The following is a 14559-nucleotide window of genomic DNA, read 5'->3' as shown; positions in this document are numbered from 1 at the left end:
GCAGCAAAGCAACGACTTGGGAGGGCGGTAGCCAAGCCGGCACCTAAAATAGGGCTTCGAGTTACTCTTGGTCTTTAAATACCAAGCAAGAGGCAATCAGCGCGCTTCCTCTGAACCATGTGAGGGAACTTTGAACCTACTCGGAAGTGCAAAAATAAGCAAATGCATTTCATCCCTCCGCCCAAGAGCTCAACATCACTTCATGCAAGTTTTAGGTGCTTACGTACCTCTCAAGCAAAATCCTAAAGGTCCGAAACGAACAGCCTTACCATGTCAAAAAGCAGAACTGTCAAAACAAACGGTCCAACACATCGTTGGACATACACCAGAACGACTGAGGCCTTTCGTTAGCCACTGTTGAAATATATGCACACCTACACGATGGCATATTGAAATGTCACCTACTGCTAGCGGGGATCACCTCCTGCTACTTCGAACTATGAAAAGAATCTGCACGTCTATATTTATAAAGTACCCAAGGGCCCGTAGTGTAAGAATAATCATTTTAAAAGGTGGGCAAAAAAATGGTCCTGGGACCTAACAGGGTAATTAGGCTGACAGGAACCACAGTCTCTCACAGCTTTTGAGACAGGGACGCCTATGTTTGTGTTTCTGGGGTTTGTTTTTTTTTTTTTTTGAAGCATGTATCCAAGGAGCTGAGAAAGTTCCAGAGCGCTGAGTCAGCCACAAGGGAGCGTGCTACAGGCTAGAGGTGACCAAACTGCAGACCTAACACAGTAATCTCCAGGTAAGACAGCAAGGCGGGTGAGGAGGTGGGTAGCACACAAGGGCTAGGCACAGCTGAGTTACTCAGGGTTACACTGAAGTGACAACCAGGGGCTCAGAGCCACCTGAGGCCAGTTTTGGAAAATAATTTGTGGTTTCATGCAGGAGAAGGGGAAAAAAAAAAAAAGAGGAAGGCTTGGAGCCTGCGCAGAACTGTCAGAGTAATAAATATTCAAAAGAAAACACGAATAGTGTATTAAGTTTCGTAGCATCGAGGCGCCTGGGTGGCTCAGTCGGTTGAGCGTCCGGCTCCGGCTCAGGCCCCACCCTGGGCTCTCTGCTGTTAGCTCCAAGCCCACTTCAGATCCTCTGTCTCCCTCTCTCTCTCTGCCCCTCCCCCACTCGCACTCTCTCTCCCGCTCTCAAAAATAAACACTAAAAAAAAATAATAAATTTTATTGAAAAACAAAAAAAAAACAAAAACAAGTTTCGCGAACACTGGATGGCATCAACTGCTCGACTGGTTTATTTTCCAGAAGTGAAGAATCTGTTCACTACAGCAAAGGGAAAAAAAAACAATTCTGCCCTACGGGGGGGAAAAAATGCTATGAAGCAGTGCAGTCCGCTACTCAGAAGTGGTGTTTTTTGTTTTTGTTTTTCTAGTTGCTACCCACACAGGGTAAGAGCTATACTGGGTCATGCTGTACCTGGATGGCACAGACATTATCTGGTGATGGGGGGAATAAACCTCCATTTTTTTTTTTTTTTTTTTTTTTTTTTTTACTTTGTATAAGGAGAATTGACTGTATATTTTGTCCACTGGGAAACCTGCAACAGTGAAGTAAGAAACCATTAATAAATCAGGACGATGCACGTAAATCAGGGCTATCCTTGCGAAACCCACGGCGCGGCTCACCGGACATGCTAGGATTTGAGATCTTCCAAAATACAGGGCAAAAGCAAAGGACTCCCTCATCTCTGATGCTAACGCCATCCTGGTCTCCAAGGGAAGAATGGGCTTTTTGACACACCATTCAACGTTGGTCTCCAGAAAAAAAGCATCAGGGTAAGTCAATCTTACCTGGGACAGGAGGCCAAGGGTAATGAGAAGACATTTCCTGAACTGTTTTCAGTTCAAGACCGACAGGACAGCCTGAGGGCCCAGAGCAGCTTTAAAGCTTTGCTGGCAGGGAAACACTGGAGGCACGCTTGAGAGATACTCTTCGGGAAACAGCATCACACCCAATCACGGCACTGCAACGCCTCTGAACCTAGCTACGATTCAACTTTACGGAACTATAAAATCAGAGGGTTGGTCTAAAATGGTATGTAATGGGGGCGCCTGGGTGGCTCAGTCAGTTAAGCGTCCGATTTCAGCTCAGGTCACGATCTCGCGGTTCGGGAGTTCGAGCCCCACGTGGGGCTCTGTGCTGACAGCTTGGAGCCTGGAGCCTGTTTCGGATTTTGTGTCTCCCTCTCTCTCTGACCCTCACCTGCTTGCACTCTGTGTCTCTCAAAAATAAACATTAAAAAAAAATTTTTTTTTTTTAATGGTATGTAATGTCCCAAATTTCTTCCACCAGGCACATCCAGGTAAACAGACTGAACTAAAAGGCCACCTCCGGAAGAACCTCCAAACTTAACTACTACTTTGGTTTAGCAATGGCCCGAGTCTCCTGCAGTACAGGAACTATTCCCAATGGACTATTCCCAATGCGTATGGGGAACTGGGGTCTGACACGTATTTCCTTGCTTTTAAGCATTCACTTTAGGGGCGCCTGGGTGGCTCAGTCGGTTAAGTGTCTGACTTTGGCTCAGGTCATGATCTCACGGTTTGTTCCAGCACCTCGTCAGGCTCTGTGCTGACAGCACGAGTTCTGCTTCTCTCTCTCTCCAATCCTCCCTCGCTCATGCTCTATTTCTCTATCTCAAAAATAAACGTTAAAAAAATGTTTTTGAACACTCACCTAATCTCATTCCTAGATAGTGGGTTCAGTCTATTAATTTCAAAATACAGGTTGTGTGTTAAATCAAGTATTAGCCGCCATTTGACTTGATCACAAACACCACCCTGATATTTTTCTGTCAGTAGTGACAGGTGTCCATTTTTAAGGCTCCGATGTCAAAATCAAAATTCCTTAGAGCTTTCCTTAATTCCCTACATAACTGTGCTTGCTGGGTTGGCCTTCTTCGTTGCCTGTCAATCCAGACTTAACTTTCTCAATCAGTACACCAGGTATGGCTTGGGGGTGGGTGGGATCCTGCCATGGATCTTTTGTAACCACCTACTTCCATTTCCTTTCTGGTGGTTGCAGTATAGCCCATAAAAGTCTACAGGTGTAGGGGCGCCTGGGTGGCTCAGTCGGTTACGCATCCGACTTCGGCTCAGGTCACGATCTCAAGGTTTATGAGTTCAAGCCCCGCGTCGGGCTGTGTGCTGACAGCTCAGAGCCTGGAGCCTGCTTGATTCTGGGTTTCCTTCTCTCTCTCTCTCTCTGCCCCTCTCCCACTCGGTCACTATCTCAAAAATAAACATTAAAAAAAATTTTTTTTTTTAAGTCAACAGAGGTAGACACGACTTGGAGACAGAGAGAGAACAGGTTTGGTTGGGACTTAGAACAAAACGAGGTACAGAGAGCAAGCCTCTCCATCAGTGTGCCGCAGAATCACGAGGGGCTGATTAACAACACAGACGCCTACGCGGAGCTTCTGAGTCAGCGAAATCTGGGACAAGGCCTAGACATCTGCATTTTTAACAAGCACACCCCGACCGCCTCTATTCTCACGCAGGCGGCATGCCAGCATCAGCTTTGGGAAACACGTAAAGCACTAACACCGCAGTTATCTGCAGGGGAGAAAATCATGCACACGGTCACCGATGCAGCCTGCATCGCTGCCCCACCACAACTGCCGTGGAACAGTAACTCACGGTCCCTGGAAAGCTGAGCAAACCTGTCTATGCGTGGCCCTATGTGAGCACTCATTTTTTTTTTAATGTTTTTAACGTTTATTCATTTTGAGAGAGACAGAAAGAGAGAAAGCGAGTGGAGGAGGGGCAGAGAGAGAGCGAAACCCAGAATCTGCAACAGGCTCCAGGCTCTGAGCTGTCAGCGCAGAGCGTGATGTGGGGCTCGAACCCACGAACCGGGAGATCATGAGCTGAGCGGAAGTCAGAAGCTCAACCGACGGACCCATGCAAGCGCCCCTGGGAGTATTCGTTTCCAGCAGCCGCCCTCACTCAGACTTTCCTGCTCACAGACCACACGCCATCTATTCTAATACACACTCAATAAAAGCAACATTTCTGAACTCGTGGTTGGTTTTCAAGGTATGCAATTATTTTATTTCCTTGGCCTGACAGCATAAACTTCATTACACAAGAATCTGCAGCTGACAGAACTGATACAGATTTCACCCACAGGAAGGACCCTTTGCATTAGCAGAGATGAACTGAAATGTCATGACTGGGTGCCACTCCTGCTCCCCACCCCCACCCATATAATCCCCAAAGTGAAAATACTCAGAATCAATAGAATCTCCATGAATTACTAAATCATCCCCTCAAACTTTCCTAACTAGCAGCTGCAGTCAATGAAAACCAAAGTAAGGAAGCAGCTGGCCATCACTTAGCGTTTCGGTGTGCATGGGACTAAAGGGACAGCAACAAGGGAGCAAGAATCCTGGCTGAGTGGGAGGTGTGGCCCATCGGTCTCACCTCATACCTGCCCCTTCCATCCTAAAGACAACTCTGTCCCCTATACGTGGAGCCAAGTTTGGGAGACGCTGAAGAAGTGGTTCTAGCCCGTACCTGGAAATGGTTGTGGCTCATTAATGTCCAAGGTAGGTATGGGATAAGGGGCACCAGAGAGAGAGCAGGTTAGACAGAGATGCCCAACTTCGTCAATTCCAGTTTAATGCTATCGAAACCATATTCATAACCATAACGTCCCTCATGGCTGGCCCCCGTTTTCCAGTGGTGAGAACGTGCCATCTAAATGTCTGCCCCATGTCTATCAGCACCCTGTGGGATAACGACTGGGATGGGGGAGGTGTGGAGACGGGAGATCAGGGTCACAATGTTTTAACTACAACGGGTCTCTTTTGGTCCCTAGGAATGGTCTACTACCAGAAGTCCTAAAACATCCGCAGCCCCTTTCTCTACCTATCTTGTGCAAGTGTCAAAAATAGAACCTCTGCCCAAAGAGGGAGAGCAGGAAGTCACTGGTGGTCCCCAATCATCTCTGGCCCCAACTTGCCCGCCTCCTGCCTCTTCTGCGAGGTGACACGAAAGTTTATTCCGAAATGTGAAAATTAAATCATCTCCGTTCTTCTATCCAAGCCAAGCCAACAGCTCTGTCCTGACATGCTTTCCCCCTGGGCCGAGGAAGCAGCGAAAAAATATCAATTGGGCATGTGAAAATACGATGACGGTGTGCGCGGTGTAGTGTTTCCAGAGGTCTTCCCCTTCTGTCTCCTCCACCGTGGGAGCCCTCCCTCTCCTTCCCCAAGTCCCACACACGCCCCTCCCCCTACCCCCGAGTCCGCGTGCTCCCATCTGCCGGCTTCCGCCACTCACTTCCCATAGACACTCTCGTCACTGTAGGCCACGTACAGAAAATAGTCTTCCTCATGGTTGTCCTGAGGGAAGAGACAAGAGGACTGTTGGAAAACATCATGTTCGTTACTTAGGATTCTGAGCCTCACCCACCCTGGTAAGGGAGGTACGGGAGGCGTCGTCAGACTCCACGAAAAGAAGAATAAAGAACAAACAAAAGTGACTGGAATTCGGCTTCTGAGTTCACAAAAAGCCTTCAGGGAGAGCATCGACACGTAGAAGTATCGGGAGAAGAACACGACCCTTAAGAAAGCTTACTCTAGCAAGGGAAACACAGATACAAAAATATACATACACCAGAATATACGCTAACGGGGAATATATGCTCCGGGATAAAAATGAGATTAAGAGATTGTTGGAGAAGTTGACACAACTCGCTAACCGAGCACAGAAAGAAGGCAGTACCACATGAAATCATTTTGATACAGCAGGACAAAGTGTTTTTCTACAGGTTTCTCATTAGATTCTGACACTTTACCAATTCAAGCAAACAGAATCACATAAATTGTTCCCTCCAACCGAGTTTGTCTGTTAAGACGAATGAATTGATTTAAAGGCTTGGCCTTAGAATTTTGAATTTCACTTGGAATTTGCAATCAGAAACCATTGCTTGCGGTTTCAATCGAGACGATCCAAGACGACCACACCAGAATAAGGCAAAACTGAGAATTCAAAGACAATGAATCTAGTAGGCTGCTCAATCCCTAAAGGACAAGTGACATCGAATCTCCCAGTGCCTTACACCGCTGTGTGTAAGGCGATACAGGTAAGTAACACCTCTTGCCCCACTTCCCAGGTGTGTTATCAGCGGACACTGGAACAAAGGCTAGAAAACAGCAGACTGCACAGTATTGTTGTGACCGGGACGCTTACCTCATACAGCTGGCCCATGGTGGCGCTGGTGGGAGGGATAGTGTTGTTGACAAAGAAGAATAAGGCGTCCTCAGGCCTCAGGTGGATCCTCTTCCGGATTAAGAAGTAGAACTGGCCAACTAGATAAAGGAAGAAGGAAAGAAGGCAATTAGGGAAAATAAGGGATTATGAGAAGAGTAATTCCCAGGGGAAAAAAAAAAAAAAAATTCTGCATCGGTTCCCTTTAAGTACCAGCTTTAGATCAAATCTCAGCAGAACCAAATACTGTCCTACAGCTTTAGAAATAGAAAGCGCAACTCGAAGGAGCCTCCATATTCCCTGACAGGTCACAGAGAAGCTTATTCAACCCTTCCCCTCTTTACTCAATTCCAGATGCTTTACTTGATTTCAGACGTAATGTCAGCATCTTCCTTCAAAGCCGGAGGATGATTTTCAGGGAATGCTATGTACATCTAGACTGAAATAGTCTATCATTGTCTAAACGGAATCTGGAACACACTTCCATCCCAGTTGCACCCTATGACAAACCAGTGCTGGGGGAGAGGTCTACTGGACTCCAGTAATCTCAGTATGATCACTCATCCCAAAGTTGGGGTAACAAGTGGGGTTCAATGCTGTACCTTCTATTAAACATACCGAAAAAGTTCTAGAAGGCTGGCAAACGCACCTACAAAATCTTCCCAGTGTTTCCCGGATTCACTGGTTCTTCCATTAAGGATCATTAGGGTGAAGAATTAATACATTCTTTGTAATCCCAAACAGTGTCTACAAAACGTATTGCCAAAAACCGTAGCTGGAAGAGACCAAGTCTTCAGCTGAGACTCTCTAAAATGTGATCTTCCCTCTGATTTTCCTTTTGGAATAAATGGAATAGCACAAGAACAAAGCTGGCTATAAGTGGTTTAAGTGAGAGGCATCTGGTCTTTGCTTTCAATGTCATGCCTTCTGCTGTGTCTAAATCACACAAGACACGTGACGGGACATGCGTAAGGGAACTAGCAATGACTCCTGTTTGAGTTCCCCAACTATCTGGAGAATCCCACCCGCCTTCTTCAACTCTACCCTCTCTCAACCCCACAATCTCAGGCATGCAGGCGGGACCAAAAAGGCCATGGGAAAGGAGCATGTGGAGAGGGAAAAGGCATTACCGGTGAGGTCAGAGGGCACTAGGTACTTCCTCTTGTCCAGATCGGGCACCCTGGCCTTAGGAGCCTTCTCCACAATCACCTGGTGGGGAGGAGAGAAGAAAGAACAGAATCTAGTCTTTTTTCTTCCACATCCTACAGTTCTCCTATTTGAAGTGAGTTTGTCTAGACCCATTAAAACGTTCCCATTTCTTATTCCCCCTTACCTCTTACAAAAACCTATGGGGGCGTGGGCTTCCTCAGTGAGGTTATAGTTCATTTTACTACATTAAGAAGAGAATAGAGGCACGTGATGGAAAGTAAAGAGAACCTTGATTTTAAGTGATTACACATTACCTGTCAGGCGCAGGATCTATACTTCCTGGTATTTAATAAGAGCAGTGAGAGGACTGCTCATTCCTCAGATGGCCCTGAGTAACTATTAGTTTTATTCTTTCCTATGAATGCCATTTATTCAAGGTATAGGTAATGTGCTTTAAGTGTTATACTTTGTCAAAATTTTCAAGAAGGACTGCCAAAAACCACGTTCGAGGCATGGTTTTATTCTATCAAAGAAGTACTAAATAGTTCTTATAGTAAGATATCCTGTAATATGAAGTCACTACAATAACCCATTTATCAATATTGATTGTTTATTTTACGGGATTTTTCAACGTCCACATCAAATATTTCTAGAGTACTTCAAATTTTATAAAGATCACATGGTCCTGTAATGAAGAGAAAAAAATGAAGATATATAAAAATTAAAGACTCTATGCATAAAATTTTAAATAGCAATTTAAATAATATATTTAAGTTTATGTAATTACAAGTATTTATAATTTTTTAATGCTTATTTATTTATTTTGAGAGAGAGAGAGCACACACACGCGGGCTCATGAGCAGGTGAAGGGCAGAGAGAGAGGGAGAGAATCCCAGGGCAGAACCCAACACGGCCCAATCTCCACGACCTCAAGATCACGACCTGAGCCGCTATCAAGAGTTGGACACCTAACCGACTAAGCCACCCAGGCACCCCTATTTAGTATTTACATCTGTTGTATGATTTAATTGACATTACAAATATTTAAAATCTATTGTAGAGCCATCGCTTTAGATTTTTACTTTAGAAAATACCATCATTCCTGACTAAAGATATGGCAAGTACGGAAAAGTTCTAGAAGCAGAAGTAACAGAATCCCTAGGAACTGTGTGATCAAAGGTCACTCCTCTCAGCCACAGTATTCCAGTGACTTTTAAAGGAAGAGAACTTTCCAACACCTCTTTTACAGTCGTGGTACTGATACAATAAACTTCAGTAATTCATCAAATATGTGAAGATTTGTTTCTAAATACAAGGATGGACTTAAAGGGAGGGACTTGGTGCCTGAAGCTACTAAATGAAAGGGAACACATTAAAATAGTGAAAAACACCTGGGTGGCTCAGTCAGTTGAGTCTCTGACTCTTGGTTTTGGCTTGGGTCATGATCTCAAGGCCATGGGTTTGAGCCCCACATGGGCCTCTGCACTGATGGGGCAGAGCCTACTTGGGATTTTCTTTCTCTCTCTCTCTCTCTCTCTCTCTCTCTCTCTGTCCTTCCACTGCTGGTACTCTCTCAAAATTAATAAACTTTTAAAAAAATAGTGAAAAACAGGGGCGCCTGGGTGGCTCGGTCAGTTAAGCGTCCAACTTCCGCTCGGGTCATGAGCTCACTGCTCTTGAGTTCAAGCCCTGTGTCCGGTTCTGGGCTGACAGCTTAGAGCTTGGAGCCTGCTTCGGATTCTGTGACTCCCTCTCTCTCTCTGCCCCACCCCTGCTCATGCTTTCTCTCTGTCTCTCAAAAACTGAATAAACGTTAAAAAAATAGTGAAAAACATCATTCTGTGTTTCTGGAGAAAAAGAATCTTGTAGTACCAGGAAGACCAGAAGGATACAGTTCCACTAAAAAATTTAAAAATAAAAACCGGAGGAAAGAAAAATACATGAATCAGAAATTTTAAAGAAAAAGTAGCAAGAGGTTCAGGGAGAGACCGGTGAAGGCCCAACAATGAGGACAGACAGGAGGCAAGACAAGGCTAAGGAAATCAAAGGGAAAGAGACGGAGCCTAGCACTGTCTCTCCAAGGAACCCTGAGACGTGTCAGCTCCCATCAGTAAGAAGCAATGGAAAGCACGAGAGCAGAAAAAGAGGACAATAAAATAGACTGCAAATAAGACATCGGGACAGGAGGCTGGGATCTGGAGAGGAAAAAGAGGGGTAATCGCTAAGGCCAGAGCTTACCAGAAAATATTCTAGGTTTCCAAGAATCCCAACCCTACTCATGGGCCCTGGGCTAGATGCTTTTCCTCTCTGGTTGTCAGTTTCTTTTTTTCTTCTTCTGTGCAACCTGCCTGATATTCCACAGGGCCCTTCACAAATTTTTAAAAAACAGACCTGTTTTTTAAACTGTTCCCAAAGATTTTTAATCTATTCCCAAAGATTTCCTACAATGTTGCAGGTTTTCGATACACTGTAGCTATGAAGATAATTTAAGATCTCCAGAAACCCTGCCCTCTCAAGGCATGAGCTCATCTATGATGGTAGCTAAGAAATAAGGCCGGACCTTATTTGTGTTATGTGAGCAGTCAGGGTACGTGATTGCTTTGGTAACACCAACAGTTCAGTGAGAAGGGGCTTTAGAAATCACTTACCCTAACCCTCTTTTCTGTAAACAGCAAGATTAAGGGTTCTGCCCAGAACCAGAATCGAATCTCACAACTCAGAAAGCAGAGCTTGTCTTCCTGCATCACAACTGCAAAGACAGTCACAGCCTGGGCACCTAAGGAGCAGCTGGGAGGCCTATAAACTGGTGAAAACCCAACTGGAGGAGCCATGAGATCTGAGTAATGGTTCTAAGAGCTTACAAATTATCAGAGGTGAAACATTTCACACCAAACAATGAGCTGGAGAAGAACAGGGAGGATTAGTCGAAATATTCTGGGTGAATGCACGTAAATGATTGAAATGGGAAGTGCTCACTTTGGAAGAAATACATGGGAATTTTAACTAGAGGTAGGAACAGGGCCATTTCAGAGTCTGTCCCTGTCCCTCTTAGGCAGAGCTACTGGAACAGAGCTTCGTAAGAGAGTTCTGAATGAAACGGTAGTCATTTTGCTCCGCGGGTTACCTTTCTGGCATCATTAGGACTCTGACTGTGAGGGCCACAATGTTTTTTTTTCTTGATTTCCAACACCTAACAGTGCGAGGCACACAGGGCACGCTTGCTTAATTCTGTTGACTAGAACTGTACGAGTTGAGAAACCAGAGATAGAATCTCAGCTTTGCCACACACGAGCCACAGGAAACCTTCGGGAATACTTAATCTCTGGGTGCTTCAGATCTTTCCTCTGTAGAATGCGATCGCAACCGTGCGAGGATTAAGAGAATAAAGTCAGAGCGTGTAACACATTGCCAGGTACAGAGTACCTGACCAGTCAATGAGAGTCAGTTGTCATTTGAAAATATTATAAGAGAGTAGGATCGCTATGACCACAAAATTGGGGGAAACTTTTAAAGCAGTCATCCAAGGTCCAGGGAGCATAACAAATAATTTGTGAAGGATCCTTTACTGGGTGGGTGATAGGGCTAGCTTCCCCTTTGAGCCAAAAACTCTTGTGTGCAATTCCTGGGGGAATGGAATAGCCCTAATGTCTTGCTTCCTCGTAAGAAAAGGACCGTAAGGGGTTTCTACTGCTGACATAAGGCCCAAGTTGCTTCCAGAAGCTGTAACGCGACGAAAGTTAGGGAAGGTTTGGAGAAGAGTCCCAAAGAGTACCTGCAGGTCAAGAAGGCATATCAGATTATCACAATCACTTTACCTGTACATAGCATGTAATATTTATCCTGATGTCCCTGCCTGAAATTAAAAAGTATAATGCGCCTCCATCTCCCAAACCCAACGGGGGTTGCTCTATCACACTCCAAAGTCTTCTGCCTTGCAATCAGGCTGCGCAGCCCACACTGGAGAAAAACCAGGCAAGTGGCGGGGGAGGGGATGATAGAAAAAACGCCCGGATGCAGAAAGCTACCTCAATGTTTCTTCTGTTCCTCCCCACTGCCTGCGCTAATTTTAGCCACATAAATCAGCTTCCAAAACCGAAAAAAAAAAAAAAAAAAAAAAAAGCCAAACAAACAAAAAAACCGGCCTCAGTCCTTCCGCATTGTATCCAGGTACAATCTGATCGAATAAGCACCGGGGGGGAGGCTGGCTGCCCCCACACATGCCCCTGGAGCCAAGAACTATGAGGCAATCGGGCCGTGGCGCAGAGAACGTGACCTTGTTTTCTGGGCCAGGCCTGTCTTGTGGTGCGCACCCCACCCCCCGCCGCTTTCTAATTCTTACGGAATAAAAGGAAGAATCCACTGGCTTCCGAACCTTTCCCTCCCAAACCCAATGTTATGAGGGCCAAAGCCAAGTTAAGGGAGAAGCATCTAAGGCCAGAAATCGAGGGGCGCAGACCTCACTGCATCAAATGATTTCCAGAACGACTTCCCTGCGATCTCAAAGGGAGATGTGTGGTCCCAACCCGATCCTTCTCTCACAAAAGGGCCGCATTTTGAACACATCCCAATCTGAACATCTCTGAATCCTGCTGAGTCACTCAAACGTAGGCTCCGCTCTAAAGATGCGGTCAGCTCTAAAGATGACGGGCCCCGGGGAGATGGGTTTCAAAAGCTCCGCAACCAGGTCCATTCCACCGGCTCTCCTTGCAGTGAAGGGCGTTCAGGGCTCAGTAACCGTAGGGGCCACCCTTCTTCTGTGCCTGAGGGCTGCCATCACACTCCCTCGTCCCCACGATCCCGGCTAATCGCCTTCCCCTCCCCCTCCCCGTTCCCATTACACTCACAGGGACCCTGTCCGGATATTTCTTCCGGATCTTTTCCCCTTCCTTTTTCCGATACTCAAAGGGATGGTCCTCCTTATATTGGAACTTCATGATGGACCGCAGTGTTTCCAAGATCCCCGGACGGGGCCTGCCGCCGTCGCTGATGGTTGCGTCCCTCCGGTCGCGCTTCCCTCTGCCCAACTCCGATAGGTATCAGAACTGCCTCAGAAATGTCAGCTCCCGTCGCTGCGCAGCTTGGCAGAGCTTTCAGAAGGGATGTCGGGTCCCCTCGGACGCAGGTAGGGACCGGCCAGGTAGAGAAATCCCAGCCGCTTTTCCCGAGAGCTGGGAACACAAAAACAACTCGGCAGCGCTTTGGTATTGTGACGTCATGACGTCCCGCCTCCCCGCCCCGCCCCCCCGGCGTTCGGACCGCGCGGGGAAGGGGGGGGTGGAGGGAGAAACGCGGCAGATTGCCCAGTGTTCTTTCCAAGCCAGACTCTCCTGAGCAGTTCTTTGCAACCATGAAAATCCTGTACTTCGAATTTTATTGGGATTGTGACATTAAGAATGGCTTGAAGGGGGGAAAAATGTTCTAGAGATCCGTTCTTCCCTCTTTGTCGCTGTTTCTTGGTTTGGTCCAAAAACAAACACAGAGGGCAAAAATCCAGCTTTTTCCACCTGATCCGGGATCTGGAGTCTAGGGAAAGGAAGAACGGGGTTCCTGGGTTCCTTTGGCCACTGCAGAAGTGCGCGATCTTGCATGTTGCCCTTTGCGCCTTCAGCTGCTCCGCGGGCTAGGCTGGCTCCCTCCGACCGTGACCCCTCCTTCACCACGCTGGCGTCATTCATTTTGTTTGGGTCCTTGCCGCAATTTGCTCCTAGAGCAGCGGCATAAACAGAACATGACTCAGGAATTTGAGGAGATGTATAAGGTGAAGGGCATGAGATGTAATCAAGGTCCAGAGAAGTGATGTCAGTCATGACTGCTAAGGGGCTTCACTCATGTTCCAATATAGAAATGATTCGCTTTCTCCTATTAACTCAGAAGTTGGGCCTGACTTCTGGAAAAGAAAATACGGAGCAAGTCAGGTGATTAGCTCAGTATTTCTCAAACATTTCTTTCTTTACTCGGCAAAAATTCACCAGAGGATAGTGCCGCTTGTTAAGCGTCCCTGAGGTGAAAAGAAAGTGCCACCCGAATAGGCAGGTGGAAGACTGGTGGACCAGGTGCCATTGCGCGCCCCTGTGCCCCTGCCCTTTCCCCACTAAGAATCAAAGGACGGGGGCGGCGGCGGGTGGGGGGGGGGGGGAGCCTTTCCAATCGCCTCTAAGGGCAGTGATTTCAGGGACCTGTATGGGGAGGGCAGCGAAAATGGTGAAAGATGCATAAGAGACAGGAAGGGCTGCTTTGCTGTGACCAAGCCCAGGGAGCTCTGACATATACAAGGGCAGTCCCTGTCGCCTATCTTTTATTAAGGTCTCAGTGTCTTTGGTTTAAAAAACCCCACAAAATAAAAGAAATTAAGTTTCATTGTTGAAAAAAGGAAAATGAAGAGCATAGTCTTACTTCTTGGTATTAATTATTTTTCTCCATGGCATCCTTCAGTCCTTTGTATAAATATCCAGGAATTATTTTATCACATTACATGTTTATAATTTTCAGTCTTTATTTTGAAAATGAAATTTTTAGCTCATTTTAGCTTTGACCCAATATAGCTAAGATCTCTGAAAGGAAGTACTTTACAACCAGTTGAGAAAAGTAATCATGATGGAGATTAATATTTCAAGAGGGTTGTTGCCTGATCACATCATAGCTAGTTAAAATGCTGATTTTAACTTTTATTTTAAAAATACCTAAGCATAGTGGCAATTTATATATAAAAAAAATCTGAAGATAAAATCTCAGGTTAATATTTCTACCTCAAGCCTTTTATAAAATCCACAATCTGTCGTGTTCCAAAATTTACTCTCTACCTTTATTCTCAGCATAACATTTAAAATATTATGCAGAGGGTAATTTTGTAAATTAACACATTTAATCAGATAAAATATCCAAAAAATTTTTTTCAATGTTTGCTTATTTGTGTGTGTGTGTGTGTGTGAGAGAGAGAGAGAGAGAGAGAGAGAGAGAGAGAAAGAGAGAGGAAATGCAGGTGGGAGAAGGGCAGAGACAGGGAGACAGAGAATCCCAAGCAGACTCCACAATGTCAGTACAGAGCCCAACATGGGATTGGGACCCATGTACCACGAGATCATGACCTGAGCTGAAAGCAAGAGTTGGACTCTTAACCAACTGAGCCACCCAGGTGCCCCCAAAATTCATTTTGTTGCCAAAGACAAAATTCTATATTA

The 14559-nt window shown here is 45.9% G+C and overlaps 1 protein-coding gene across 1 annotated transcript; it reads right to left on the bottom strand.

Annotated features, from left to right (window-relative positions):
* Positions 1 to 4042: 4042 nt before the first annotated feature.
* On the bottom strand, positions 4043 to 12583 carry GABARAPL1 (GABA type A receptor associated protein like 1). The gene is made up of 5 exons (XM_042945801.1): positions 12226 to 12583; positions 7363 to 7441; positions 6215 to 6333; positions 5303 to 5364; positions 4043 to 5100 (listed from the first exon to the last, which is right to left on the bottom strand). The coding sequence occupies exons 1-5, from the start codon at positions 12313 to 12315 to the stop codon at positions 5043 to 5045; spliced, it is 408 nt and encodes a 135-aa protein (XP_042801735.1). The 5' UTR covers positions 12316 to 12583; the 3' UTR covers positions 4043 to 5042.
* Between the last annotated feature and the right edge of the window lie 1976 nt (positions 12584 to 14559).

The sequence above is a fragment of the Panthera leo genome, chromosome B4 (genome assembly GCF_018350215.1).
Source record: "Panthera leo isolate Ple1 chromosome B4, P.leo_Ple1_pat1.1, whole genome shotgun sequence".
Classification (NCBI taxonomy): domain Eukaryota; kingdom Metazoa; phylum Chordata; class Mammalia; order Carnivora; family Felidae; genus Panthera; species Panthera leo.
This window is presented reverse-complemented; position numbering and strand designations above follow the sequence as displayed.

Bases quoted from the DNA above. Each gene is read 5' to 3' on its own strand.
- GABARAPL1 (XM_042945801.1), bottom strand. From the start codon at position 12,315: ATGAAGTTCCAATATAAGGAGGACCATCCCTTTGAGTATCGGAAAAAG. The intron at 7,442-12,225 runs GTGAGTGTAATG...CCTCCCCACCAG, and splicing joins AATATCCGGACAGGGTCCCT to GTGATTGTGGAGAAGGCTCC. The intron at 5,101-5,302 runs GTGAGTGGCGGA...TCCTCGGCCCAG, and splicing joins GACGAGAGTGTCTATGGGAA to GGGGAAAGCATGTCAGGACA.